Source organism: Annulohypoxylon truncatum (assembly GCF_022578515.1).
Source record: "Annulohypoxylon truncatum strain CBS 140777 unplaced genomic scaffold F4807scaffold_5, whole genome shotgun sequence".
Taxonomy (NCBI): domain Eukaryota; kingdom Fungi; phylum Ascomycota; class Sordariomycetes; order Xylariales; family Hypoxylaceae; genus Annulohypoxylon; species Annulohypoxylon truncatum.
Window position 1 is genome coordinate 535,460 of NW_025953791.1, and position 24,448 is coordinate 559,907.

The 24,448-nt window shown below is 50.6% G+C and overlaps 10 protein-coding genes across 10 annotated transcripts; 4 read left to right on the forward strand and 6 right to left on the reverse strand.

Moving 5' to 3' along the window:
* The first annotated feature begins 667 nt into the window (after nt 1-667).
* On the forward strand, nt 668-3,279 carry F4807DRAFT_308067 (uncharacterized protein). Its single transcript, XM_047995007.1, has 3 exons — nt 668-1,129; nt 1,209-2,810; nt 3,057-3,279. The coding sequence occupies exons 2-3, from the start codon at nt 1,315-1,317 to the stop codon at nt 3,073-3,075; spliced, it is 1,515 nt and encodes a 504-aa protein (XP_047857517.1). The 5' UTR covers nt 668-1,129; nt 1,209-1,314; the 3' UTR covers nt 3,076-3,279.
* Nucleotides 3,135-5,324, reverse strand: F4807DRAFT_308097 (uncharacterized protein). The gene is made up of 2 exons (XM_047995008.1): nt 3,491-5,324; nt 3,135-3,436 (listed from the first exon to the last, which is right to left on the reverse strand). Exons 1-2 carry the CDS (start codon nt 5,064-5,066, stop codon nt 3,426-3,428), a joined length of 1,587 nt encoding a protein of 528 aa, XP_047857518.1. The 5' UTR covers nt 5,067-5,324; the 3' UTR covers nt 3,135-3,425.
* A 154-nt stretch (nt 5,325-5,478) lies between these two features.
* Nucleotides 5,479-6,713, forward strand: F4807DRAFT_308104 (SYF2-domain-containing protein). Its single transcript, XM_047995009.1, has one exon. It carries the CDS (start codon nt 5,590-5,592, stop codon nt 6,592-6,594), a length of 1,005 nt encoding a protein of 334 aa, XP_047857519.1. The 5' UTR covers nt 5,479-5,589; the 3' UTR covers nt 6,595-6,713.
* On the reverse strand, nt 6,711-7,920 carry F4807DRAFT_308109 (NAD(P)-binding protein). The gene is made up of 2 exons (XM_047995010.1): nt 7,681-7,920; nt 6,711-7,607 (listed from the first exon to the last, which is right to left on the reverse strand). The coding sequence occupies exons 1-2, from the start codon at nt 7,779-7,781 to the stop codon at nt 6,833-6,835; spliced, it is 876 nt and encodes a 291-aa protein (XP_047857520.1). The 5' UTR covers nt 7,782-7,920; the 3' UTR covers nt 6,711-6,832.
* A 542-nt stretch (nt 7,921-8,462) lies between these two features.
* Nucleotides 8,463-9,305, forward strand: F4807DRAFT_450113 (yeats family-domain-containing protein; the record flags this gene model as incomplete). The annotated part of the gene is made up of 1 exon (XM_048000092.1): nt 8,463-9,305. One exon carries the CDS (start codon nt 8,463-8,465, stop codon nt 9,303-9,305), a length of 843 nt encoding a protein of 280 aa, XP_047857521.1.
* Nucleotides 9,306-10,664: 1,359 nt separating this feature from the next.
* On the reverse strand, nt 10,665-13,788 carry F4807DRAFT_412536 (uncharacterized protein). Its single transcript, XM_047996785.1, has 2 exons — nt 12,913-13,788; nt 10,665-12,385 (listed from the first exon to the last, which is right to left on the reverse strand). Exons 1-2 carry the CDS (start codon nt 13,177-13,179, stop codon nt 11,003-11,005), a joined length of 1,650 nt encoding a protein of 549 aa, XP_047857522.1. The 5' UTR covers nt 13,180-13,788; the 3' UTR covers nt 10,665-11,002.
* Nucleotides 13,789-15,014: 1,226 nt separating this feature from the next.
* F4807DRAFT_308158 (uncharacterized protein) lies at nt 15,015-16,991 on the reverse strand. Its single transcript, XM_047995011.1, has 2 exons — nt 16,871-16,991; nt 15,015-16,616 (listed from the first exon to the last, which is right to left on the reverse strand). The coding sequence occupies exon 2, from the start codon at nt 16,399-16,401 to the stop codon at nt 15,235-15,237; it is 1,167 nt and encodes a 388-aa protein (XP_047857523.1). The 5' UTR covers nt 16,402-16,616; nt 16,871-16,991; the 3' UTR covers nt 15,015-15,234.
* A 637-nt stretch (nt 16,992-17,628) lies between these two features.
* F4807DRAFT_457090 (nucleoside transporter-domain-containing protein) lies at nt 17,629-19,091 on the reverse strand (the record flags this gene model as incomplete). Its single annotated transcript, XM_048000986.1, has 2 exons — nt 17,629-18,817; nt 18,895-19,091. The coding sequence occupies 2 exons, from the start codon at nt 19,089-19,091 to the stop codon at nt 17,629-17,631; spliced, it is 1,386 nt and encodes a 461-aa protein (XP_047857524.1).
* Nucleotides 19,092-19,510: 419 nt separating this feature from the next.
* On the reverse strand, nt 19,511-21,108 carry F4807DRAFT_412543 (Brix-domain-containing protein). Its single transcript, XM_047996786.1, has 2 exons — nt 19,894-21,108; nt 19,511-19,832 (listed from the first exon to the last, which is right to left on the reverse strand). The coding sequence occupies exons 1-2, from the start codon at nt 20,990-20,992 to the stop codon at nt 19,687-19,689; spliced, it is 1,245 nt and encodes a 414-aa protein (XP_047857525.1). The 5' UTR covers nt 20,993-21,108; the 3' UTR covers nt 19,511-19,686.
* Nucleotides 21,109-21,290: 182 nt separating this feature from the next.
* On the forward strand, nt 21,291-23,833 carry F4807DRAFT_308166 (glycyl-tRNA synthetase). The gene is made up of 2 exons (XM_047995012.1): nt 21,291-23,214; nt 23,267-23,833. The coding sequence occupies exons 1-2, from the start codon at nt 21,391-21,393 to the stop codon at nt 23,660-23,662; spliced, it is 2,220 nt and encodes a 739-aa protein (XP_047857526.1). The 5' UTR covers nt 21,291-21,390; the 3' UTR covers nt 23,663-23,833.
* The last annotated feature ends 615 nt before the right edge of the window (nt 23,834-24,448 follow it).

A 24,448-nucleotide genomic window follows, 5' to 3' on the forward strand; every position in this document is an offset into this window, starting at 1 on the left:
CACGTCCAGGGCCTAGCTCCTAGCTAATCAAGAGGATTGAAAGTATTACGGACCGAATCCCTGCCCCCACCACTCTCGTACAGGCGCAGGCGGCATACCTCAAAGCCTACGCCAAATACGTCTTCGCTTCCGCGGCCTTCACAGGCGCGGCATGGTCCTACGAAAAGCACCCAAGTGAAGAAGCTAGGCTCGTCCGCGAGCTTGCCAGATAGGATCAGTCTGTGACCGAGGTGGCTGTCCGGGCGGCAGCGGACGAGTTGACCAACGCCTTCCTGGCATCTTTGTACTGAAGGAAGGATTTGTCTCTGGTGAGTTCGAATTTCTATATAAAACACATGGCACATAGCACACAGCACATCTAGATAGGCCTATGAAGCTATCTCACATGAGCATAGCGGAGGCACCAGAACGATTGTCAGGCACCTTTACGCGGTGTTCTGGATAAGTAGGCCTGTTCGTAAGAACATGTCGAAACCAAGACCTGACTAGGTACCAATTGAGCATATTTAGATACAGCTTGTAGTTTAATAGCATCGGATTTTGTCAAACGAACGGCAGACTTGTGATAGAGTTATTATTTGTGCCTTGAATTGGGTGATCTCTAGTACTGTATTGTAAGTAGTCCCCTAGGGTATGGCTCCCATTTGTGGCGTAAGGTGGCTCAACTATGTGGTCTTGGCACCTTATTGTGTGACGACATTTCGGTGTAGAATTGGTTCCAGAAACGCGCTATCGTGATAACTCTAGCCTGGGCCAGTTCCTCACTATGGCTGAACTCACGGCCACCGAAAAAGTCTAAGTGGTACCTATTTTGTCTTTTATTCTTAAAGCTTTCCTTGGAAAGTTTTTGTTTCGGGACAGGATTGACCTATCGGAGATATAGCAGCCCTAAACATAAAAGGGTCCACGCTCCCCTCTAGGAGTTTCTCACCTTAGTTCAAACAATGCACTTCTATCTTCTACTGCTTCTCTCCACGCCAGAAGCTCATTAGTCTGTACTTAAAAACTGGTTCATTGATCACTTCCTCCTCTTACTACACAAAATTTTACTACCTACCGGCAGCAACGAGACAGTCTACTCTATTGACTTTCGTGGTTCACAAACAGGTACTCATGTCTTTAAGCACAGGTGAGAATAAATCCTGGGCAGCTCTACCTACAGAGCTGCAGCTTATGATCTTGGGGCTCTTGCTAAGCGATGGCTGCAGCTTGGCTCAGTTGGCCACAGTATCACGTCAATGGCAGACTATCATTGAGCGCCACAACTTCGAGCGGATTAATCTGACACTATGGCGCATCCCTGACCTTGGCCCTATGACTCGCCGTAACCGAACCCTCGTCAAATATATCTGGCTCTCTCTGGAACTTGACGAGTATGATTGTTCCAAGTGCGGAGGCCATGACCTTCGACACATAAGCAAAACCGACAATTGCGTTATTATTACGGCAATGCATGACTTGTTCTTGACCCTGAGTACATGGGGACCCCAGGGTGACTTAAAACTGGATATCAGCATTCACTCGCCGAGCGACTCGCAGCATTGGTTTAAGTATTTGACTTTCGGGCCTGATACTCTTCCGCACAGCCAAGCAACACTTGGCCAACGAGATGATCCAGAGCACGCATGGATTGCTGGCAAACCATCTTCAGCTCCGACCGACGCAGCTTTACGCCACGTTTTTGCAGAAGTCTTGGGCGAGCCGTACAACGCATTCTACGACATAGAACAGGAGAGCAAATGGTGGCAGACTTTGCCGGAGGTTCCGGCCATAACAAGTGTGCTTTTACGTCTGCAGAACCGGCGGCGATGGAGACCGAATACGCTTACACAAATGCTTTCCCGTCTTCCTAGACTCGAGGAATTCCACTACGAGCCTTGGAGGGCTTGGTCCACAAACGACCAAACAGTAACAGATCAAGGTTATTGTTCGCTTTTCGATTCGCTCGCGCCAAGAAAACTACGGAGACTCATATTATTTGAGAATTTTGATGAGCAGTATTCGTCATGTTTCGCGCGCTGCGACAATATGCGAGTGCCTGACCATTTAGTCGGCCAGGCAATTACGAAGGCCAGTCTAGAGCTTGAGCATCTCTCTGCATCGTTTATTATTGACGTCGAACATTTTCTTTGCGCCGTAAAGTCGGGATGGAATTGGCCTCATCTAACTTCGCTTACGCTTACTTCACAATTATTAAGTGGTCAACAACTTCCAATCAGGATTAACGATATGTTAGAAGCAGCAGCGTCGACGGCTTTGAAAATGCCGAAGCTTAAGACAATGGAAATTTGGAATGGAAAAGTAGGATCGGCAGCACTTTTCAGATATCAATTGAAGGGCAACGATTGCGCAGTTCTAACCTGGAAAGCCACCTGGAAATTTACCTTGCAGCCTCGTCTCATCAAAGCCTGGGAAGCCGTGGCACAGGCGAATACAAATGGCACTTACTTCGTCGTTAGGGAATTCCTGGATGAGAAAATTACCATCAATTCTCACGCCGATGCAATCAACTTTCTAGAACTATCGGAGGTCCTTCGTCCCACTTCGTTGCAGCAGATTCTAGCAGCACACGAGATGCGACTCGAGGGAATGCCCCAAGGGCTTGGCCTCGCCAGAACCCAACCTACTGCTATCCACAAAAAACCCTCGTTCTCTGGGAGGTACTGGTCAAAGGCTGTAAGGTACTATACGAAGATTGTGGAGCGATATCTTCAGATACCCAGGTCCCACGACGAGGTGATACATATGGGACCCCAGTACATGGCTAGGCTACGTGAAGCCGGCTACGACGCAGACTTGATAATAGCAGAGTTACGTAAGCCCAGGGTTCCGCAGCTTTTTTAGTAAAAGTACAGGTTAGGAAAAAATTACCTTTACCAACATCGCCAGAACGCGCGCCGTTACGCTGGATCGCGATCACGCATCCGGGGATGCTTCAGCTGGTGCTAATATTGACAGGGAGTCGGGGGTCATGCATGGTGAAAACTTTTGAAAGTCTCTTCTGTATTTTTTCCAAACTTATTCATCAATTCAAATGCTAATTTTTTTGCTTAAAGTTCTACGCCCATCCGCTGAAATTCTTGGGCCAAAGTCCGGAACTATCCTCCTCGCTGAAGCTTATATAGGACCCTGATAGCCGGCAACGACAATGCCTAGGACCTAGGTGACCTAATTTAGCCACGACCCCTTTACATCTCCAGGCTGCCCCATCGAGCCTACTAGTTTCGAAGCTGACACTCCAGCACAGCTCGGATATGTAAATAGTCTCGTAGATGAGCATTGTTTTATTTCTTCCACCCGAGGTCCTTATACCGACTAAGGCCACGCCGCACAGCTCTTAGGTGTTATTATACGTGAGCTATATTCCCCTATCCTCTATCTAAAGCTTCGTCTACCTCAAATGCGAACTTCTACCTCGATCTCATCTAGCATGCATGTGACGTACGCAGTTGATCCTGCGTCCCGTCACCTCTAACATCTCCCTAGGCATCCGTGTCGAGAACCACGTTCAATAGATAGGATTGCAGTGCCCACATTGCTTCCCCAAGCGACTTCTTTCCAAAAACACTGCTTATCTTCCCTTTCGATATAACGCGCATTGGTTGATTTCCCTCGGGCTGATCCGCCAGAAGGAGATCCGCTGATTTTATGATAGTTTGCAATTCAAGCTCGCAGTTTTCATGTCTCATTGTAGCAGTATCCGCAAAATCATGAGCTCGCACTATTTTTCGGAAGCGAGTGTTCACTCCAACAGCATATGCGATGGCTTGGGTAAATACCTCGTCCTTAGGGAATGTTGTAGTCACGAGCTCTCCGACGGTGGTGCCAGAGGCTTGCTTTCTGGTAATGTTTTCAGGATGCGCGTGCCAGATATACCACATAGACCGGAAAGCCCCTAGTCGGGCGAGACAGGCGAGGAATCCGGTGAATTGGTCGCTGGTATATGAGGACATATGATTAAGAAATGATGGATACGACATATCTTCCCCCCATAATCTACCCGTTAAAAGCCCGTATATGGATAAAAGATTATGCGTTATATCTTCGCTGGGTTTGTTATCCTGGAAACTCATCATCTGCTGAAAAATAAGAAGAGCTTGGGAAAACCGGGGCCCTGTATCATATCCCCTTTTGTGAACCAGTCCCATGTATTTCTGCATCATGGGCAAGCAGCGACACTCATACGTGGCTTGATATGCGCACCGCAGAAGAATGGGCGAGATAGGCCGCTGCTGGGGTTCTAGGTTGACCACCACGTTATTCAAAAACGTGAGTAGGCGTTCTGGAGGTATGCTAGGCGCAATCTTTTCGCATAGATCCCCTAAGATCGAGCTAGACTCGGAGACGATCTTGGCGCCCTCGGGTGTCTGAATTACTCGCTCAATGATTCTCTCATAACCAAGAAACCTCCTCTCAATATCTGGTTCTCGGCTTGCTTTATCAAGTGCTCTTCCCAGCGTGTTTGCCTTGCCAACACTCGGATGTAGACGCCGGGCTAGATGCTGGCGGCGTAGAATGTAGGGCATAATCCTGGTGAATCTACTTTGCATAATCTCCGGTATTCCATTTCGTTGCAATACCGACGCCTTTTCGTAAAGTCTCGTCCCACGTTCGTGTATACTTATGTCTTGGTAAGGCACGCGTCGCGGCTCATTTTCCTGTCCATACTTAAACGATGGATCGAGTATGAAGGAGAGCACGTCATAATCAGATATTTGCCATATGCTGAATTTATCTTCCTTAACAGTCTTGAAATTATAATCATACGCCCTAGCCGCTTTTTCAAAACCGAGAGTACGGTGCCTTGCGAGATAACGTCTGCTATAATATGTAGCGGGTGGTGGCTCGCCCTCGGTTTCCTCGACGTAAGGACGCACGTACGGGCTCTCTTCGGCATCGAGGTCCAATGCTAGGGGAGATATTTCGAAGAAGGGCACATTTTCGGGATTTTCTCTCATCAGTCCACGCCTACGACGATATATGTAATAGGATCGGATTTGAACGTTGGTCAATGGCGTGTTCAATGGAAGCGTGTGGGGTAACCACGGACCAGCCAATCGCTGCATATCGAAGGCAATGGCTAGATGCGTAATATATCAACATTTTAGAGCGACTTTATCGTAACTTTGAAACCCGTTTCGACATTGCGCTGTTATGAGTGTCAAATTATATGTAGGCAAATTGAAGTAAGGGGATGCTAGTTGATAGATAGTGTAATAGAGAGTGGAAGATCTCTAGGTCTACCCCGGAAAACTAACAGCCGTCGCGCCAAATTTGGCGCGGGAACCCTTTCTTAGCGCAAACTTTCCCCGGATTCTGGGGTAATTAGTGAGCGGGTCAAAGTAAGCTTGGATTTATTCACGGAAAGCTTACACTTACCCAAAAGAGCTGGTGCGCGGATTTAATATATTCCGAAACTGAGCTGCCGATTCTTATCCTAGACCCACCCCTTACTGCCTGTAAAACGCCCAGGTTTTACCGGACAGCTGCTATCATTTCATTCCGCTAGTTGATTTTACTATTAGTGTTTCTATACTTCTATCAACATCAAGACAACCTTTCGCATCCTCCACAATTTGAACATCGACTATGCCGCCTGCGAAAAAGCGAAAGACTGCTAAAGGTGCAAAAGCCACAAAGGCCACCGCTCACGTGGAAGATGCATCTGCATCGGCAGCAGCAACAGAAGAGATAGTCGAGCAGACCCCTTCGGTCAACGACGAGATGTCCCAAGAACAACAACCCGCAGAAAAACCAAGCGAAGCCATGCCGGCTGAGGAACCTACACCCACCGAAACTGCAACAGAGACGGAGGAGAAAGCAGCCAGCTCCGCTTCCGACGCCGCGGACAAAGCCAAAGACCGGATGGCACGCTTCCGCGCTCTGCAGGCCCGAGCCAAGTCTTCGTCGGACCAGAACCTCGCGGAGGCGACGAAGGAGTCGCAGCGGCTGGCGACGGATCCGTCGGCGCTGGTGGCGCTGAACCGGCGGCGCGACATCGCGTCGCACAAGCTGCTGAAGGCGGAGACGGAGGAGGCGGGCGACGACTTCGAGCGCAAGCGGGCCTGGGACTGGACGGCGGAGGAGAGCGAGCGCTGGGACCGGCGGGTGAAGAAGAAGGCGGCGCACCGCGACAACAACGCGTTCCAGGACTACCGGCAGGAGAGCAACAAGGTGTACAAGCGGCAGGTGCGCGACCTGCTGGCGGCGCCGAACCTGGAGCGGTACGAGCGGGACAAGATGGCGGCGATCGAGCGGGCGGCGGCGTCGGGCGGCCTCGACATCGTCGAGACGGAGGACGGCGAGCTCATCGCCGTCGACAGGGACGGCAGCTTCTACTCGACGGCGGACTCGACGGCGTTCGCGGAGAACAGGCCCGACAAGGCGGCCGTCGACAGGCTCGTCGGCGACCTGCAGAAGGCGGAGGAGCAGCGCCTGCGCAAGAGGCGCGAGCGCATGGCGCAGAACGGCGACGAGGGCGACGTCACGTACATCAACGAGAAGAATAAGCAGTTCAACCAGAAGCTGTCGAGGTTCTACAACAAGTACACGGCGGAGATCAGGGACAGTTTCGAACGCGGAACTATGATCTGAGGAGCAGGAGTAGGAATAGGAGTAGGACTAGGACTAGGAATAGGACTAGGACTAGGAGGAGGGCATATCGTAGTATTGAGAGGAGGTCATTAACAGAGTTCCATTGCTCATGGTTCATGAATAGATCGATTCACACAAGCATATTTGGGGCGTTGGGCAGCTATGATACAAGTCTATAGGGGTTGTTGCATTAATACAAAATCCTTAGTTTTTTTCCCCCATTCTCCGGCCGAAAGTTTCAGAGCATGCCTTTTCTCCACGCCTTGTTTGCCAACTCCTCGATCTCGGGCACCTCGACGGGGCCCTTGACGTCCGGATCGCCCAGGGCCTCGACGACGGCCTCGGCCACGACGTCGACCTTGAGGGGCTTGGTCCCCGCGGCGCCCATGAAGCCGCTCAGGACGCCGCGCGTGACGTCGTTGAACACCTTGCCCACCATCGTCATGCCCGCCATGCCGACCGTGATGGGCCGCGAGCTGTCGTACAGGAAGGGCGGGCGGAAGAAGACGCCCCGCATGTTGGGGAAGCCGCTCGCAATCGCGCTCTCGGCCTCCCGCTTCGTCGTGATGTACCGCGCGGGCAGCACGGGCGCGCCGCCCGCGGCCGAGATATACGCGAAGGTGGACACGTTCGCCGCGGCGGCCTCCTTGGCCAGCGCCACGGCGCTGTCCCGGTTCATGTTCTCGTACGTGAGCTGCGCCGCCGTCTCCGGCGGGCGGATGTCCTGGTCCTCGTCCGTCTGCACGCCGCGCTCCAAAGGGTTCCCCGGCCGCGGCGCGGCGCTAAACGCTTTCCGGAGCCCGGCGATGGGCGACTCGCGGCCCTGAAGTACGCCTTTGTAGTCGGCTTCGAGCAGGATGCCCATGCTGTGCACGACGAAGTCGGCGTTCTTGAGCAAAGGCGCGTAGGTCGCCGGACGCAGGATGTCGGCGCGCTCCCAGGATACTTTGTGTGCCCACTGCGGCGGCGCCGCGGAGGATGTGATGGCGAGCCACTTGGGTTCGCCGGAACGGCTGGGGGGTTTGTTAGTATGTAGGACGGCGTTGAGAAGTATGTATGTTATGTAAGGTCTGTTGATTGATTTACCTAATCGATGTTACATCCCACCCCCTGGCAACGGCGTATTTGCATATCCTAGACCCGAGAAAGCCGCTACCGCCGCATACTACTAGTCTCTTGGACGACATGGCTGGAATTAACCTAATTAGTTGTGACTATAGTTTGAGAAGTCGGTTCCGTATAGAAATCAAAAGAGTATAACTCTTTAATACAGGCATGGAAATGACTCATATACAGATAGAGACGTTCTTGACTGTCATATGTCTCTTGCGTTTGTTGGTATGCAGTAACGATCAACGCATTTCTTTGAGTCACATCATCAGTTCATGTGCAAGGCTGAGAACCTTGAAAGTTTCCCGCCAGGAATCTGACAGCAAGGACAGCAGGGGTAAAGAGGGAGGACAGTTCATTGATTGGGTCGATGACGCTTAGAGTATGAGAGCAAGTGGGGCGACGGTAAGGCTGAAAATTTTCTACTTTCGTGGTAGGTGCGTGCTATCGATAAGAGGTTCTTGCTCCTTTAGAAAGCTTCATGAACTGTAGGAATTGGGGAAGTTGTCCATATCTGACTCAATCACTATTCCATTTACCTTGGCAGGTGCTATTCGTCTATTCGTAATACCGGCCTTTTCTCGTCACCTCTTGTCACCGTCTACGGCAATCGCAACCTGATCTTTTTCATTTTCTAGTACTATATTTAGAATTTAGACTCCTTGAATCTGTCACTCTAATAATTAGATATCTACCTGAATAATTTACTTACTACAATCTACCACTACTACCTATCTAGGTGCGTGACTCACCGCATCATGGCGCCTCCCGCAGGCAAGCGCGTCAAAGGCGTGCAAATCTACCGACCCTTCATCTACGGCACGACGGCGCGCCCCTTCAACGACACCGACAACCCGCGGCCGGCGAGCGTGCCCGCCGACCACACGCACTCGTGGCAGGTGTTCGTCAAGGGCGTCGACGACACCGACATCTTCTACTGGCTGCGGCGCGTGCAGTTCAAGCTGCACGAGTCGATCCCGAACCACCTGCGGACGATCGACGCCGAGACGATCCAGAAGGAGAACGAGGGGAAGCCGCCCGCGCAGCGCCAGAAGGGGTTCGTCGTCAACGAGACGGGCTGGGGCGAGTTCGAGATCACGATACGCTTGTATTATGACAGTCGTAGTAGCGAGAAGCCGCAGACGCTGTACCACCACCTCCGCCTGCACCCGTACGGCCGCACCGAGGCCGAGAAGGAGGCCATGCGCAACGGCGGCGAGGTCGTCGCTTGGGTCTACGAGGAGCAGCTGTTCAACGAGCCGTTCGAGGACTTCTACAAGGTGCTCACGACGGGGGCGCGCGACAAGCACGCGCCCGCCGGCGGGAAGGGCAAGGGGAAGGGCAAGGCCGCCGCTCCTCCGACCGAGAGCGGCGGCGGTGGAGGCGAGGTCAAGGAGCGCAGCGCCATGATACCGCTTACGAATAAACCCGGACAGCCGTTCAGCAGGGAGACGGAGCAGCTGGAGATCAAGCGCCTGAAGGAGGCCGAGGACAAGGTCGAGCAGATGGTCAGGGAGATGCATAAGGCGCTGCGCGAGAAGGAGGCCGAGGCCGCGGCGCTCAAGCAAGCGGCGGCGGCGGCTGCCTCGTCCGGCGCGTAGGGCGCGTCGAGACGAGGTAGCAGAAGGCGAGAGAGCGGTGCGGGAGCGGGCTATGGCGATGGCGACGTTACTAAGCGTAAGAGAGGACGGCCGCGCCTCAGCGAAGCGCTCGATAAGACCGCGTCGCTGAGGAAGGGGGGCCACGACGGGGACGGAGAAGGAGGAGATGGTGATGATGATGAAGGAGGAGGAGAGCAGCAGCAGGAGACAATGACGCGGTTGGTTGATTTGAAAGTCCGCAAGAAACACCTTAAGAAGCTGGAGCGCGGCGAGCGGATTGCTCGACGATCTACGTAACTGAGCTGAGAGCCGTGTCTCCGTGCAGCCGATTTGACATGCGTCGGGGAAAACTACGCCGCCTACAGCCTACATACTAAGTATATGTCGAATTGCTAGATTAGCTAGTCGAATTCGGTACGCCCTGAAATCGTGAGGTCGAAGCCAATCTACATCCAACCGACCTATTCATTGGCGTTCGGCGTTTCGGGCGTTAAGGATCGGGGATTTGGGATTGGGGAATTCATCCTGCATTAGGGCTCTTCGAAATGGAGGGAAGAGAGGCTATGCTTCGCCAACGTGCTGCTACTAGTTCATTCAGCTCCCAACTTAGCAGGTCGCTCAATTTGTGACGTGGCATATTGAGAGCGCGTTGACATATTACATAGGCCTGAAGGAATCAATCAGTCTGATCAGGGGACTGATGGAGTTGGTACGACGATAGCTTGCTAGATGAATTACGAATCGCGAAAGTGCATCGTAGATTTGCTAATGAAACAAAACGTCATTTTCTTGAATTCTGCCAGTAGACATTCACTGAACTTGTTCTTATGACATATGATAGTCGTATAGCCTCACGATGGCCAATAGCTGATGCTAGGGACAAACCACACCATCCTGCTTGCTTACTACACTAGCGATCACCTATCTCTCCAACACTTCTTACATAGTAAGTCACAAAATTGATCCAGTCACTTCAAATCAGGACGCTGCATTTGGGGGCGTTATGTTCTTTCATTTATATGGGATTGGAGTTTTTCTCTCAAGAGGACTCCAGCCTCGAGTGAGTCTCCCAGCACGTCAATATATCAATATCTGAGGTTCGTACCGGGAGACGTATATGCACCACCGATCAATCTTTGATCTGATTTCCCTTTCCTATTCCCGTCCGATGCCATGCTGATTTCCTTTTCCCCCCTTTCCCACCCATCCGTGACCCGGCCCGGCTCCCCTACCTGACAAACGAGTCTTTCCATGGCCTTCTAGGTCGCAAAACCCTCGTTACATAGGAGAGTCGGTTAAAGTATTGTGTTGGTAAAAACATGTGAGGTGCAAGATGATTCGTCCGAGCCTTTGCCTTTGCATAACTCTCGACTCTCTTCGCATTCAGAAACAGAAAATAGAACTTGACCTTCCCAAAAAAGGGCAAAAGCGTCAATAATTGACCCACAACTTTTTTTTAAAACCGTTTCGCCCAGAACGCCTCTGCTACTGCTGCACACCGCCTCTTAATAGACATTAAAAAGCATCCGGATATCTCCAAATCCCCGGTTACCCCACCTCGCTGTGATCCTTGTCGTAACGCCGTAACCATATGTACAGTCTGTCTAGGTGCTGCTAATGCATGCTGGATATAGACAAACGGAAAATAAGAAAAAAGTGAAGGATCGGAAGTTGCTCTTCCTGTACGATCTATAGATCTATTGCGTCGCTTGGTACGCGGGGGGTGGAGTATCGTCTCGCTCCGCCCAGAAATTCTCGTTTCGTTGCTTTTCGTCGTACACTCGACGCGCGATTTCGCCAGCCATTTTCATTATCCATGCCTGTTCGAGAATCACGGACGACGTGTCAGAGCCCATCGGCCGATGCCGCTCCAGGTTGAAGGGACTCTTGGAAGAAGAAGGGAAGCGGGTCGGTCCCACGACCCTTTCCTGCTGAGCTGGAGACGCCTCCGCACTTGGCTCCACCGATAGTATGGGGCCACCCTCGTCAATAGCCGGATCATTATATATGTCCATGTTTAACGGAGCCCGAGATGGCACATCCCTCTCGGATCTGTAATGCACTTGGGTTGAGTATGGCTCGTCTTCATCAGCCAGTTCTTCCTCGTGATCTTCTGGAATTGAGTCTGGTAGGATTGGCTCTGAGAATGGGCCGTTGATAGACGTGGAATCTGAGAGTGTCTCACTGCTTTCGCTAGTGGCCTCGCTTCCGGTTTTGCTCCGACGCAGGTTAACCACACGCGTCTTCTTCTTGCGTGAACTTCTTGAATGTCTACCAGCGCCAAGGGCCAGACCAGTGGTGGCCGAGTGGAGACTGGACAAGGATGGCCGCGAAGGCATGCTACCTTGGTCTATGCTGCTAGAATCCGTAAAGGTGTATGTGTTGCTGCTCCCTTGCAGAGATTGGGTACGCATCAGACTGGGCGTCAACGCTGGAGTGGAATATCCGGTATCGCTCCGATCCATCGACCCGGCCCAAGCCCTAAACAACACATCACGAATCCCGGGTGTGAATAGTGACAACGTCCGTTGCGAATCGGTAAGGGCTGCTAGTTTCAATAAATTCTTCTGAGAAAATAGAGATTGCAATTCCGAGCCTCCGTCCATAGATAATGATGCAATATCATTCGCGTCAAGCACGTGACCATTAGAGTCGACTGCTTCAGGAGGCGGATTTGCGAAAGGATCGACGACAGCTTCATCTTCGGATCCTTCTTTTGGCGACACCTCCTCCCTCGGTAATTGGTCGGGACACCAAAGCCGTAATGAGAGTTTATGGATAATAGCCGGTAACTCGTCCATCATCAAAGCCCTCAACTGCCCCTCAATCGTTCTCTGAAGGTAGTCTCGGACAAACTGGATCGAGTCAAAGGTCGAAGAGACCTTGAGAGACTCGAGGGGGTCATTTCGAAATACTATCGTAAGGCCCTTCTGTTTCGAAAAGACCAATATAATGAAAGCAGACAGCTTAATCTCAGATAAGGTGATTGATAATGGTATTGTGAGACTTGCTGCAGCCGCCAACGGTTGCGGCGATGTGAATGTTGGCTTAGCCGAGAGATATGTGTTCAAGGGGTTTGCCTGCAGGTTATAATATTAGCCATTACCCTATATGACGCACGAACCTTCGACTTGATAGTTGGGGAAGTAAGAAAACATAAAAAATAAAAACATCCCGAAAAAAACGCGAACCCCTGATAAGCTACCCTAGGTAATTACAACGATTCATGCAAAAACTCCACAAACGCGCAAAATGTAGAACGAACATGGTTCCGCGTAGAGCTAAACAAGTTTTTCTGGAAAAGGGGCTGGAAGTGAAGCTTAGAAGTTGTCCCCGCCACGGAATCCGGTGGCGTCCATAGCTTCAAGATGGCAAATTTTCGTGTAACGTCCGGAGCACTAGCTCTCTAAAATTGTGAAAAAGACGGTGGTATAGTGAACTGTCGATAGATCTCGCGTCGCTTCGACGTATATACTGGTATAATATAGTGTAATGCTGAAATTTCCCACGATATCCGGAGCCACAGTGTAGTTTTTCGCATCTTTTTTCCCATAATATTTCTTTCTTTCCTCGCACCAGAAAAGATAACGGGAAAAATATGACCTACTTGAACTCTCGTCTTCAGCGTCAAGAATGCATCGCCCGAATAGCACATTTTGAAGATGCCTCGAAACCTATCCTCGGCGAGATCTCCTATTTCTAATATCTCCAGGTCCGGCGGGACAGAGCCGAGGTTGAACTCGGTGACGAGGATATCGTCGACGATTATAGGAGGTTTCGGAGATTTATTCAGTGCGTTCGTTAGAAGCTCCTGCGCTCGTTTATAGAACTCGGCGTCGGCCGTGAGCGGCGACCAGTTGAAGTTAAAGGCCATGTTGAATGAAGCATTTATTCTCGGTTCGCATGGTATAGCCTACAAACCCCTTCTACTTCGCAGTTCGCAGTAAGGATGCTTGGGTCGTCGGTGGTATGGTATGTAGGTATGTATGTAGGTGTAGGGTATGATAGGTACTAAGTGGGAAGGGAAAGCGGCGGTGATGGGTATTTCCCAGGTTTAAGCGAGGATAAAATATAATGCAAATCGGTGAAATCGGTCGAGGTGGCGGCCGTCCGGAGAATTGGCTAGATCGAACCACAATTAACAGCAAAGCAATGGCTGATCGTGTGCGGGCGTGTGGGTGCGGTGAAGTCTAGGCGGTAAGTCGTATGATAGGAATAGGAATGGCAGAGACTGCAGAGGGAGTGGCAGACTGGGCGGGAAGCTAGGGCTTTCTAGGAACTTGTTTGGACCATACTGCACCTGTATGATGGTGGATTGTGGATTGGAAAAATCGGAATAGTAAGGGATCAAGGGATTTGTGCAAGGAAATGACGCTATGCTATGCACTCCGACGCATGCTTATGAATTGGGAGACCAAGGAGATAAGTGGAGGTAACGCGAACTTTTTTTTTCTTTTTCTCTCCTCTCCTTCCCTTGGTGCTTGATCTTGATTTGCTCTATTGAGCTTCATTCCAATTGTGGTTGGTTCGCGAAGATAATAATACGGGTCCTTCGGCAACATTCAAGTTGGGGGGCAGATGAAAAAATAATGCATGTGGTCTGTGCCTTCTCTATTCAGATGTTTCTGTCCCTTCCCGGCTGACGGTGACGGCTGACACACACCACCACGAGGGGAAACCGCCGCTTTCATTTGTTTCACGCCACTGCACTCTGCACTCTGCACTCTGCGCTCTGCAACTTGCCCTGGACGGTGGGTTCTCCAAATTCCACCTAGAACCTTAGAAAGCATCGGAAAGAGAGCACGCGAGCAGCAACAACCTTAGACCCCTAAACTGTTTAGAGTATGTGCTAGCCCAACCCCGGGTCTTGGAAAAGTTTATACTAGAAGTGGCGCTGCCTCGTGTCTAACCTCTCGCTTGGGTACATGTCTTCTCCATTCTGCTCCATTCTTCTACATCTAGCCGGACACAACTATCGTGAAGTCCGGCCACGTCGTTTTTTCACTACTAAATTTCAGGTTTCGATGTTAACAGGTTTTATGTGTGCTGTCTGGCTAACCCTAACGAGACCATTTTCAGAACCAAGATTCTGCCCACAATCGATAATATGATATGTGACCGTCCAGGATTCCACTGCGTACTACGCCTACCTTGGTAGTCTAGCTGAAATCCACGTGCTTCATCGTACAGCACATGTAATTCTTTGTGGTGATCGATTTAGGTGAAGTGCTTACTGAAACATTACAGCCTCGCCATATCAAGACATCCGAGATCGCAATATCATGCCTAGGTAGATAGCCCAAGTAGCAAGACTATAAATTGACATCCTCCCAAAACATCAAGTAACACACTTTCAAATAACTGGTTGACAACACATATAAAATGAATACATGTAAAACACACCGTATTAAGTTGTTCTGGATTACTCTCTGATTAACGTCTGTCTCTTGACCCCTGTTTTGAACCGAAACCAACCACCCAAAAACCATGCTCCAACAACAAGAAGAAAATCGTACTCCAGTAGAACGACAATCTTGCCGCCCTCACAGAGGCCTCGCGGCCAAACCTGTCTAATAACATTGGATCTTGTGTAACGAATAACCTGCCACCCACCCAAACAGATATCCTCCCGACCCCCCTTTAAGGTCCCCTGTATGATATTACTCGCATCATGAAGATCATCTTCTCGTAACGGTAAGGGCGTGAGATGACATGGCATAACGTAAAAAACAAAAAAAAAAAACAGAAACAAAACCAAAACCATAAACATATTTAGGCCGCCCGAATGCACCACACCAAGCTCTCGACCCTTATAACAGATAGATGGGTAGGTTGGTAGGTTGGTAGGTTGGTAGGTAGGGAGAGGTAGGTAGAAAGGTAGGCAGGTAAGTAGGAAGAGGTAGATAGGTAAATGAGGGGAAAAAACAAATCAGCGTCGTCCCAGCCTCTCGCGGAAAGCAGGCGGTATCTCAAGCCCCCTCTCAAGACAATAATCAAGCCAAAGCACACACGCCGTCTCAACAGGCGTCTTCTCCGCGCCGCGGTACCAACCATCATCAACGAGGTCATTGTGGCGGCGCTGCCAGTACGCCTGCTTCTGGCGCCAGTTCTTCTTATCCACATCAGCGAGCTTGATCGTCACCGGCGCGTCCGGGTCGACCGGCACCCTGACAAAGCACGAGCAATCCCTCAGCGTCATCGACAACCCGAAGCGCGGGTCGGAGGGGCGCGTGAACAGCGCGTCCCCGGAGTCGCCTTCCTCTTGCAAGTCGCGCAGCCGCTCGAGCACGCCGCTTTCCCGAAACGCGTCGGCGAGCCGCTCGCGGTCGCGCTCCGTCCACGACGGCCCCGGGGCCAGCCGCTCCAGCGTGCTCATCACCACCGCGCGGTCCGCGTGCAGCAGGCCGAGCGGGCACACGGGCGCCGGCACCGGCACGGCGGCGGTGCGGAACCCCGCCTTCTTGCGCAGCTTGGCCAGACGCAACGCCTCGCGGGCACAAGTGCGGCAGCGCGTCGCGTCGGCGGGGGCTAGCGGGGATTGGGCCAGCCACTTGGGCTTGAACTCGAGGGCCTTGCAGCCGGGCGAGGGCCCCATGTCCTCGACGAGCATGGCGTAGCCGGGCAGGATGGTGCTCTTCAGGTCGCAGCCCTTGATATTACCATTGCCGTTGGCGTTGGCGCGCAGGGCGGCGTCGCGCCTCGCGTTGAGGGCCGTGGCCACGGCCTGGGTGATGCGGACGAGGATCTGGGGCACGAGGTGCTGGCGGCCGACGCAGACGTCGACGAACTTCTCCTGGAAGTCCTGCAGGGACTCGTAGTCGCAGGGGACGACGTCGGGCGTGGCCTTGGGCACGCGCAGCAGGGTGCCGCGGAAGAAGCCCGCCGGCACGCCTGGGTCCTTCGGCTCCCTGATCCTGAAGACGGCGTTGGCGCGGCCCTCGGCCAGGTGCGTGAATTCGGACCTGTGGAGGATATAGCTCAGCTCATATACCTCCTTTGGAGATACGACGGTGGCGGGCCCGACGTGCTCGGCGCCCAACAACCCCGCGGGCAGAGGCTTGGAGAGCTCGCTCCAGATGTCTTTTAGCGGCTTCATGGTGGGCGTTTCCCTTAAGAGATTAGGGGGAAAGCGGTGAAATCCTTAGAACGGACTCGAGATTATTAGAGAGAAAAACAATTGCATCTGGGATTTGGGAAGACGTGTTTATTTTTTATCTCCCTTTGAAAAGATGAATGAATTATTAGGTATAAGATGAAATCGTTAGGGTGTCTCTTTGTAGTCCTTGTCGTCCAGCCCAGTATAGCGGAAACCTAAATTAGCCTCTCCAGATAAGCAAGTATAAGAAATGTATTGGCAAAAATGGCGTAAATGGTATAAAAATAAGTATTGGAACAACGCTCCTTCCTAATATTCGATATTATGTCTGGGTATAACGAGGGACTCGGTCAATGGCAAAGAGACATCGGTGTAACGAGCAGACGTAACGACGGGAATATTTATACGATTAGGCGGGACGGTACCAAATGTTATGAATGGTAAAATGCGAAGAAGAAAAAGAACGAACCACACCCCTTTCCGTAAAGGCAATCGAACGGCATGGAGACGATTTTGGAAAAGCAAATGGAGTCCGGTCTACATTTATGACGTTTGCCTCAACTGCCGTTCAAAGCCTAGAGGAGCCTTTATGTAAAGGGTCCAGGTCCAGGTCCCAGGTCCAGGGGACTCCAGTGTGCCCAGGTGCGGCTGCGGGCATCCATTAGCACTCGTCGTGCGTACATAGTGGCGCAGTCTAGGTCCTAGAAACCCTCCATCAGAGGTGATAAAATTAGTAGACGAGCTAACGAATCCCTAAGCCTTGGAATTGAGACTATCATCTGCTCCCCTTGTGAGAATTTGTGAGAACTGCTCATCTATGGATATGAGCACAAGTTAAACGATCCGTGTGACCGATATGATCGAGATTAATTTACCCCTGTGGAGGAGTCATGTACCCTGCTAGCAAACTGCCAAAACTGGCGACTTATGAACATCGTGAGAGCCAATCTGAGCAATCTGATTCGTCGGCCTATACATGCACGACGATCTAATATCCACTCCCTCGGGTGGTTACCTACGGCTAGATACACCCCAAGATTGTCTAGTCTAAGGGATACGGAATACCTAATCGGAATAATCTTAATACCCTCATAATATCAATAATATAGACGTAAGATTCTAGTTGCGCCATACCCAAAATGCGTGAATAATCCTTCGGCGCCTTTATCTTTGTGAGAGGGGAAAAAAAAATTACCTGTCGAATCTCGCTCGCCACAATCATAATCGTCATATCCCGGCAGCTGTGAAGCTCAGCAGGCTACCAAAGGCCAAACCAGCCACTAGCGCTAACCCCATGAATCCTCCAGAGGCCTCGCGTTCCCCATCTTCAACCCACTCGCCGGCAGCCATCATGCAGTTGGAGCCCAGCCAACCGGTGGTGAAGCCGTAGGGGAATTGGACTAGTAGCAGATAGAACACATCGCTGTTAATAACGGCCCCTTTCCCGTGCAGATTGCATAGAGCGTAAAGCGGCAAGAATAAGAACCGTGCTATGCTTGCTACGAATAATAAAGCGGGCCGGTCCCGGAGTGAGAGGAAGAGAGAGCTGGTCCTCCCTCCGAGATCGCCGAGGTTCCAGAATAAGAAGCCGAGCGGGATGAACGCGGCTGGTTGTAATAATAAGCCCGCGTCCTCCGGCGGTGTCACTGATAGAATCTTCGGTGTGAAGACGGGAAAGAACATGGCGACGGCGAAGCACATAAAAACCCCGCCCGCTAGCCAATGGAGCTTTCGGAAGAGCGTCAGCATGCTGACGACCTTACGCGCTGCACGTTCTGCAGATTCGATGCTTGTCATCGATGCAGCCATATGTTCCATCATCCTATTTTCGACAATGCGGTTATGTCGCTTAACCAGTGGGATGAAGGCTACCAGCGCTATGAGTGATATAATCACAGCGGTGAGGAAATAGATGAACGCAGCCTTCCCATTGCCTGATGAAACCCCTTCTTCCACGCCAGCGGTTGCATCGGCTGGCGGTGCTACGAGAACTGATATGACTTGAACAAGTGCAGGCAAAACTCCTGCTACGCCTTGACCGGCCATGATTGCCTGCATGTACTCGGGTCGTCCAAAGCTGGAGGCAAATGCAAATGCGCCATTCTGTATCAACCCAGCCGCCCAAGCGGTGAAAGCTACTGCGGCCAATAAGAATACTAGGTATACTAGAGGTGATGCATCGAGGAATATAGCGGTCGAGGCCGTTAATAAAGTAAATATAACGACGTTTATGCAGAGGGCAAGGTTGATCCGGAATGGATAAGACGCAGTGTATTGGACATTCGTCAATACGATCATCGATCCTAAATTCCCGAGTGTCGAAACGGATATAATTGCCGATTGGAAATTGCTAAGAATCCAGTCGTCATCCTGAAATCGAAGTTGGAAATAAGGCGCCGCGGCGAGGAACATATTCCTAATTAATTATGTCATTAGTTATAGGAGACTTTGTATAGGCCGATGCTTAAATGAATCATGAAAAGTATCACACACCAGGCCCATAGCATCGCAACGCCAAGTATAGCAAAGAGGCCATAGTCGATCCATGAGAAAGGCGTCTCGTCGGTTTCGTCGCGCCCGTGAGATTCGTCAAAGGACCGCGATTCTTCGGTTAAGGGTTGGTATTCCTCTTCCACCTCATCGTCCCTCTTCTTGAATAATGAGCGAACCCGATCCATAGCGGCCGACATCCTGGGGGTGACTGCGCTGCGTTTACACGAGTCTTCTCCGAAACTGGCGACCGTAGCTAAATGAAATGGTGGTATTCGGTGATAGGTAGTTCAGATACTACCTCGAAGGTGAGATTTAGTCAATCATCGCTGTTGGTTGAACGGTTGAATACGAGCAATGCCGTATGAAATGTAAATGAAATTGGTCATTAAAGGATGTCACGGGGAAGGTTTAGGTAGATGTCAGTCGTCTCAGTCAGCTGTATGACCCCTACAAGTTATACAAGCCACAAATCTAAGATCGCCAAGTAGTGCAGGTGCTGAGGTCGTGGCTCCCTTGTTGCTAGCGTCAGGTCACTTACCAATGTACCTTATCTTAGTGGACGATCACTAGAAAGTACCCAGCAGTGCGGTACAGGGGCTGAGGGGTAAATTGAGTTTCCAAGGTTCACTGGCTTTTCTTTTCACTTTAAATGAAGATACTACGTAGATGTAGGTAAGACTGACATGTGACCTGTTGGATATGAACATTGAAGATGTAGAATAAGAAGCGGGCCAACATTTGGGTATATTGAATTCCATAATTCGGTATGATAACAGGAAATATGAGGCAGACTTAAAGATTGAATCTGGTCCGTTGCTTTTCCATCTTCGCCTTCCATTCCCATTGCACCGCATCGTCTCCTTCGCTCCCAGCTCGACCAATTCCCTTGTCGATGCGCCTAAGCTTAAGTGTTGCCCTAGGACCTAACTCTTGAAGACCTATTAAATTCAATTATTAGTTAGACGAACATATACAATACCTAAATAAAAGTTGACTTACCTGTGCGAATGCTTTCCACCCCTTTCAACTCTTTTCCGTCTGCGCCGACCACACTCTTCTCCGTCGCTCGTTTCTCTCTGAAGACATATCGATGTCGGCGCAAGAAGATGTAGTCGCGTTGATTATGTAACGTAACCACCTGGCGACCTTGAAGCTCAGGAGTTTTAGGCCAAAGGGACTGGAAGAGTCTCGCAGTGAGAACACCTAACGGTGTTTTGAAGTTGTTAAGTAAGAGTTCCGGGTAGTGGTTCGTCGGATTACCATGTCCCGGCAACTTCTTTCCTTCGACCCAATTTGAAATGCTGAAGTGGAATGTCGGCCCCGAAGGCAGATGGACAATATCCAGACCAATTGGCTTCTTTTGGTCTTCTCTCACAATCATAACAGTACTGAAACCCCTATTCGCTGCGAACTTGCAGATCTCTCTTACGCTGTACTTGTGACCGTATTTGTGCGCCGACCGTGGTATATATGTGCTATGTGGGAACAGGCTGCAAAGCAATCTTGCTTCATCGTGAATGGTCGAGTTGAGGGTAGTGGTAACTAAGACTTGGGGTTCCGCAGGCCCATCGTTAGAGAACAGTGACGGGAATTTAGCCACCAATGATTCTGGTGTGAGATCGAGGTTTGTTGATGTGGTTGACGGCGCCATGCTATCGTCTCGGATGACTTGCTTTGCGCGAGCCTTTGCCGCTGCCTCCTCGTCGGATTCCTCTTCGTCGTCCGAACCTAGCATGCTGTCTTCTTCGTCGCCTTCTTCTTCAGATTCGTTGCCATTTGCCGCCTCTGCAGCTAACTCCTCCTCTGCTTCCTCTTGCTGTAGGCGCCTTTTCTTGAGCAGCTGCTCCATATCAACGCTTGCGCCCAGTCCATCGTCGTCAACATCGTCCCAGACTCGTTTTCTGTCAATAGTCGCTGGTATGTTTCGCGCAATTCGTTCTCTTCGAAGCTCAGGTTCCCTTTCCTCTTCTTTCTTCCTTCGAAAACGAGACTCGCGCTTCTCTTTTTCACGCTCTCTTTTTTGCTTAACGTATAACGATTGGCGGTGAAGCTTGTTTCCCGTCTTCTTAGACAGTGACGTAGATCTTTGTGCTCCCATCTTTTGTTTGCCTCTTAAAGAAGTACTAATAATTAAGTAGTAGTAGGGAGCAATGAAGCCCTTGAATGTTGATATTTAAGAGAAAAATGTCACAAATGGGAGGTTGCGATAGCGATAGCGACTTGGATCTGAAAATTTTAGTGGACCCGACTCTGTGTGGGGCTCTACCTGCACTTAACTTTAAAGTTCCTAGGCTGCTAGGTACGACTAGGGACCGGTATGAAATTTTGGAGGGGCCGATGGAGGGGCCGATGGAGGGGCCGAGGGGTAAGGAACGAATTGGAAAAATAGCGGGCAACTTTGTGACTCAACCTTAAGCTTGTAACTGCTAGGTAAGAATACTTTCCTATAAAATTTGGAGAGTCGTGATTATCTGTCTTCAATTCGTTTTCAACCTCATGATCAGGGCAGTCTCCTTGACTAGGAATTCTGCGTCGAGCTTGGGCCCTGCGATTGCTTTTCATTCCCAACTTCAAAGGTGCTCGAGAGCCTTGCAATTTATACCAAACCCCAACGCTTGTCAAAGACTTCCAGTCGCGAACTCCTATCTGCGAAACTTCACTACATCTAAACCTAACTCATATGATCCCCAGATTCCCGTGAATCGCAAAAAGTTAAAGATGACGACAACTGCTACTACCCTCAAGGGGCAGCCCCTTGATCGTCCCTCTCTAGACTCCATGCTTCGAAGACGAATGTTCTATACCCCCGCCTTTGAAATATACGGAGGTGTTGCTGGTCTTTATGATTACGGTCCGCCTGGCTGCAGTCTCCAGGCGAACATTATTGATGTGTGGCGCAAACACTTCGTGTTAGAGGAAGACATGCTGGAAATTGACTGTTCCGTTCTGACTCCCCACGAAGTTTTGAAGACGAGCGGCCACGTGGATAAATTCGCCGACTGGATGTGCAAAGACCCCAAGAACGGCGAGATCATTCGTGCGGATCACTTCGTCGAGGAGATATTGGAAAGTCGCTTGAAGGGCGACAAGGAGGCACGCGGCCAGAAGGTTGAAGAGAAGGAAGAAGACCCTAAGAAAAAGAAACGAAAGGTCAAGGGTGCGCAAGAGGCCATTAAACTTGACGATGCTGTTGTGAAGGAGTACGAAGAAGTCTTGGCCAGGATCGACAACTACAATGGCGAAGAGCTCGGAGAGTTAATCAAGAAATACGACCTCAAAAATCCAGCTTCTGGCGTGCAACCACTGCCTCCTGTTGCCTTCAATCTGATGTTCCAGACAGCCATCGGTCCCAGCGGCAATCTTGCCGGGTACTTGAGACCAGAAACCGCACAGGGTCAGTTCTTGAACTTTTCCAAACTTCTGGAGTTCAACCAGGGTCAAATGCCGTTCGCTTCGGCATCTATCGGCCGATCCTACAGAAACGAGATCTCTCCTCGAGCCGGCCTGCTGCGAGTGCGTGAGTTCTTGATGGCGGAAATCGAACATTTCGTGGATCCCCAGGGCGGGAAGAAACACCCGCGATTTGAGGAAGTCAAGGATATCGAGTTGGTACTTCTGAACCGGGAAACCCAGCTTGCTGGTCAAACGAAGGTCGAGAAGGTATCCATCGGCCAGGCCGTGGCCAACAAGACAGTTGATAACGAGACTTTGGGCTATTTCCTAGCTCGAATTCATCTATTCCTCAAGAAAATTGGTGTTGACCAATCTAAGATCCGCTTCAGACAACATATGGCGAATGAAATGGCTCACTATGCTGCTGATTGCTGGGATGCTGAACTTCTCACCTCTTACGGCTGGGTTGAATGTGTCGGCTGCGCAGATCGTAGTGCTTACGATCTGAGTGTCCACGCAAAGAAGACTGGCGCGCCTCTCATTGTTCGCCAGCAACGAGCCGAGCCTCTAGTTGTCAATGAATGGGAGATTGACTTGAACAAGAAGAAGTTCGGCCCGCATTTCAAGAAAGACGGCAAGACCGTTGAGGCTGCTGTTCTAGCTACTACTCAAGACCAAAGAGAAGCTCTAGCAAAAGACCTGAACGAGAAGGGCAGCATTACACTTGAAGTTGCTGGTGTTGGTGACGGAAAGGCTGAGATCCCTAAAGATCTTATTGTCATCGAGCGACGAACGAGAACCGAGCACGTTAGGGAGTACACACCCAACGTCATTGAGCCATCGTTCGGTATTGGTAGAATACTCTACGCACTCATGGAGCACAACTTCTGGACACGTGCTAGCGAGGGTGGCGACGAAGCTCGCGGCGTAAGTTTGGTTTAGCGCTCCGTTTGACACCAAGATGCTAATTTTTATCTAGGTCCTCTCATTCCCACCGACGGTAGCCCCTACAAAGGTGCTTATCGTCCCTCTATCATCTAACGAGAAGTTCAGACCGATTTGCTACAAGATCTCCCAGAAGCTCAGGAAAATCGGAATCTCTAACAGGATCGACGACTCGTCCGCGACAATTGGAAAGAGATACAGCCGCAACGATGAACTGGGCACGCCGCTTGGTATTACGGTTGATTTCCAAACTATTCAAGACAGCACTATCACACTTCGAGATCGAGACTCAACTAAGCAAGTCCGTGCGGATGAAGACAAGATCATTACCGCAATCCAGTCTGTAGTAGACGGTTACAAACAGTGGGCGGACGTCGAAGCCGAATTGCCGGCATTTGAAGGACAGGAGGTTGAGGTCGCTGTTCGTTGATCCCGGATATAATGCGTTAGTTTACTCCATAACGTCAAGCATCGGAGGGGCAGAACGGCCTGGAGGCCTCATTGGCAGACTAGGGGCAAGAGGTCGGATAGACAGATTATATAGATCTGATTAAAAGCTTGTTCATGTGTTGGCCCTCATTTTCAGATGTAGTTTCAAGTGTAGATCTTAACCACGTGCGGTTGTTCGGCCGCCGAAGCGGACAAGAGTAAAGGGCTTTCTGAAGCTGGGATTAGTTTGTACGTACGAAACGTACCCAAAGGCATAGTATCTTAGTCAGTTAGTAACACCTCTAACGACATAGTAGTATATATCGGCTTACATAGACGTTCTCAAATAAAAAGTCTGGCGACGGCTAAAACATCCCACATGTTACGGAGATGGACAATAATTTCTATGGGGAACACAAACATATCGTAGCTGGTAACCCCTGTAATCCCTGACCAATTACGCGCAATGGTCAAAACCAGGGGCTTTGGCGGGTTGCCAAGCACTACCATCCTGTGACAGATCCGCACATTGGCGAAACCAATGCAAGAAGGGCCCTAGGTAAGTGTATGTCTCGATACATATTATTCCTGCAAAATTCGAGAAGGCGAAGTCTCTGATTCGCCGCAGCTGTATCCCCGAGCGCGGTTACGATCGCCGAGAATCAGCTGAGGTTCGCCGCTTTCTGTAAGAAGCGAATGAATGTGAAGCAGATCGCGGCTAGGCTATGGGTGAAACGTCGTACATCTTACCCATTATGACAACCGACGGGGAGTTCTCTTACTATTC

Excerpts from the sequence above, each read along its gene's own strand:
- F4807DRAFT_308067 (XM_047995007.1), top strand. The coding sequence starts at position 1,315 with ATGACTCGCCGTAACCGAACCCTCGTCAAATATATCTGGCTCTCTCTG.
- F4807DRAFT_308097 (XM_047995008.1), bottom strand. The coding sequence starts at position 5,066 with ATGCAGCGATTGGCTGGTCCGTGGTTACCCCACACGCTTCCATTGAAC.
- F4807DRAFT_308104 (XM_047995009.1), top strand. The coding sequence starts at position 5,590 with ATGCCGCCTGCGAAAAAGCGAAAGACTGCTAAAGGTGCAAAAGCCACA.
- F4807DRAFT_308109 (XM_047995010.1), bottom strand. The coding sequence starts at position 7,781 with ATGTCGTCCAAGAGACTAGTAGTATGCGGCGGTAGCGGCTTTCTCGGG. Across the intron at positions 7,608-7,680 it reads TGGGATGTAACATCGATTAG|CCGTTCCGGCGAACCCAAGT; the intron begins GTAAATCAATCA and ends CAAACCCCCCAG.
- F4807DRAFT_412536 (XM_047996785.1), bottom strand. The coding sequence starts at position 13,179 with ATGGCCTTTAACTTCAACTGGTCGCCGCTCACGGCCGACGCCGAGTTC. Across the intron at positions 12,386-12,912 it reads CGCTGAAGACGAGAGTTCAA|GCAAACCCCTTGAACACATA; the intron begins GTAGGTCATATT and ends TATAACCTGCAG.
- F4807DRAFT_308158 (XM_047995011.1), bottom strand. The coding sequence starts at position 16,401 with ATGAAGCCGCTAAAAGACATCTGGAGCGAGCTCTCCAAGCCTCTGCCC.
- F4807DRAFT_412543 (XM_047996786.1), bottom strand. The coding sequence starts at position 20,992 with ATGGGAGCACAAAGATCTACGTCACTGTCTAAGAAGACGGGAAACAAG. Across the intron at positions 19,833-19,893 it reads GGTGGAAAGCATTCGCACAG|GTCTTCAAGAGTTAGGTCCT; the intron begins GTAAGTCAACTT and ends TGAATTTAATAG.
- F4807DRAFT_308166 (XM_047995012.1), top strand. The coding sequence starts at position 21,391 with ATGATCAGGGCAGTCTCCTTGACTAGGAATTCTGCGTCGAGCTTGGGC. Across the intron at positions 23,215-23,266 it reads GTGGCGACGAAGCTCGCGGC|GTCCTCTCATTCCCACCGAC; the intron begins GTAAGTTTGGTT and ends ATTTTTATCTAG.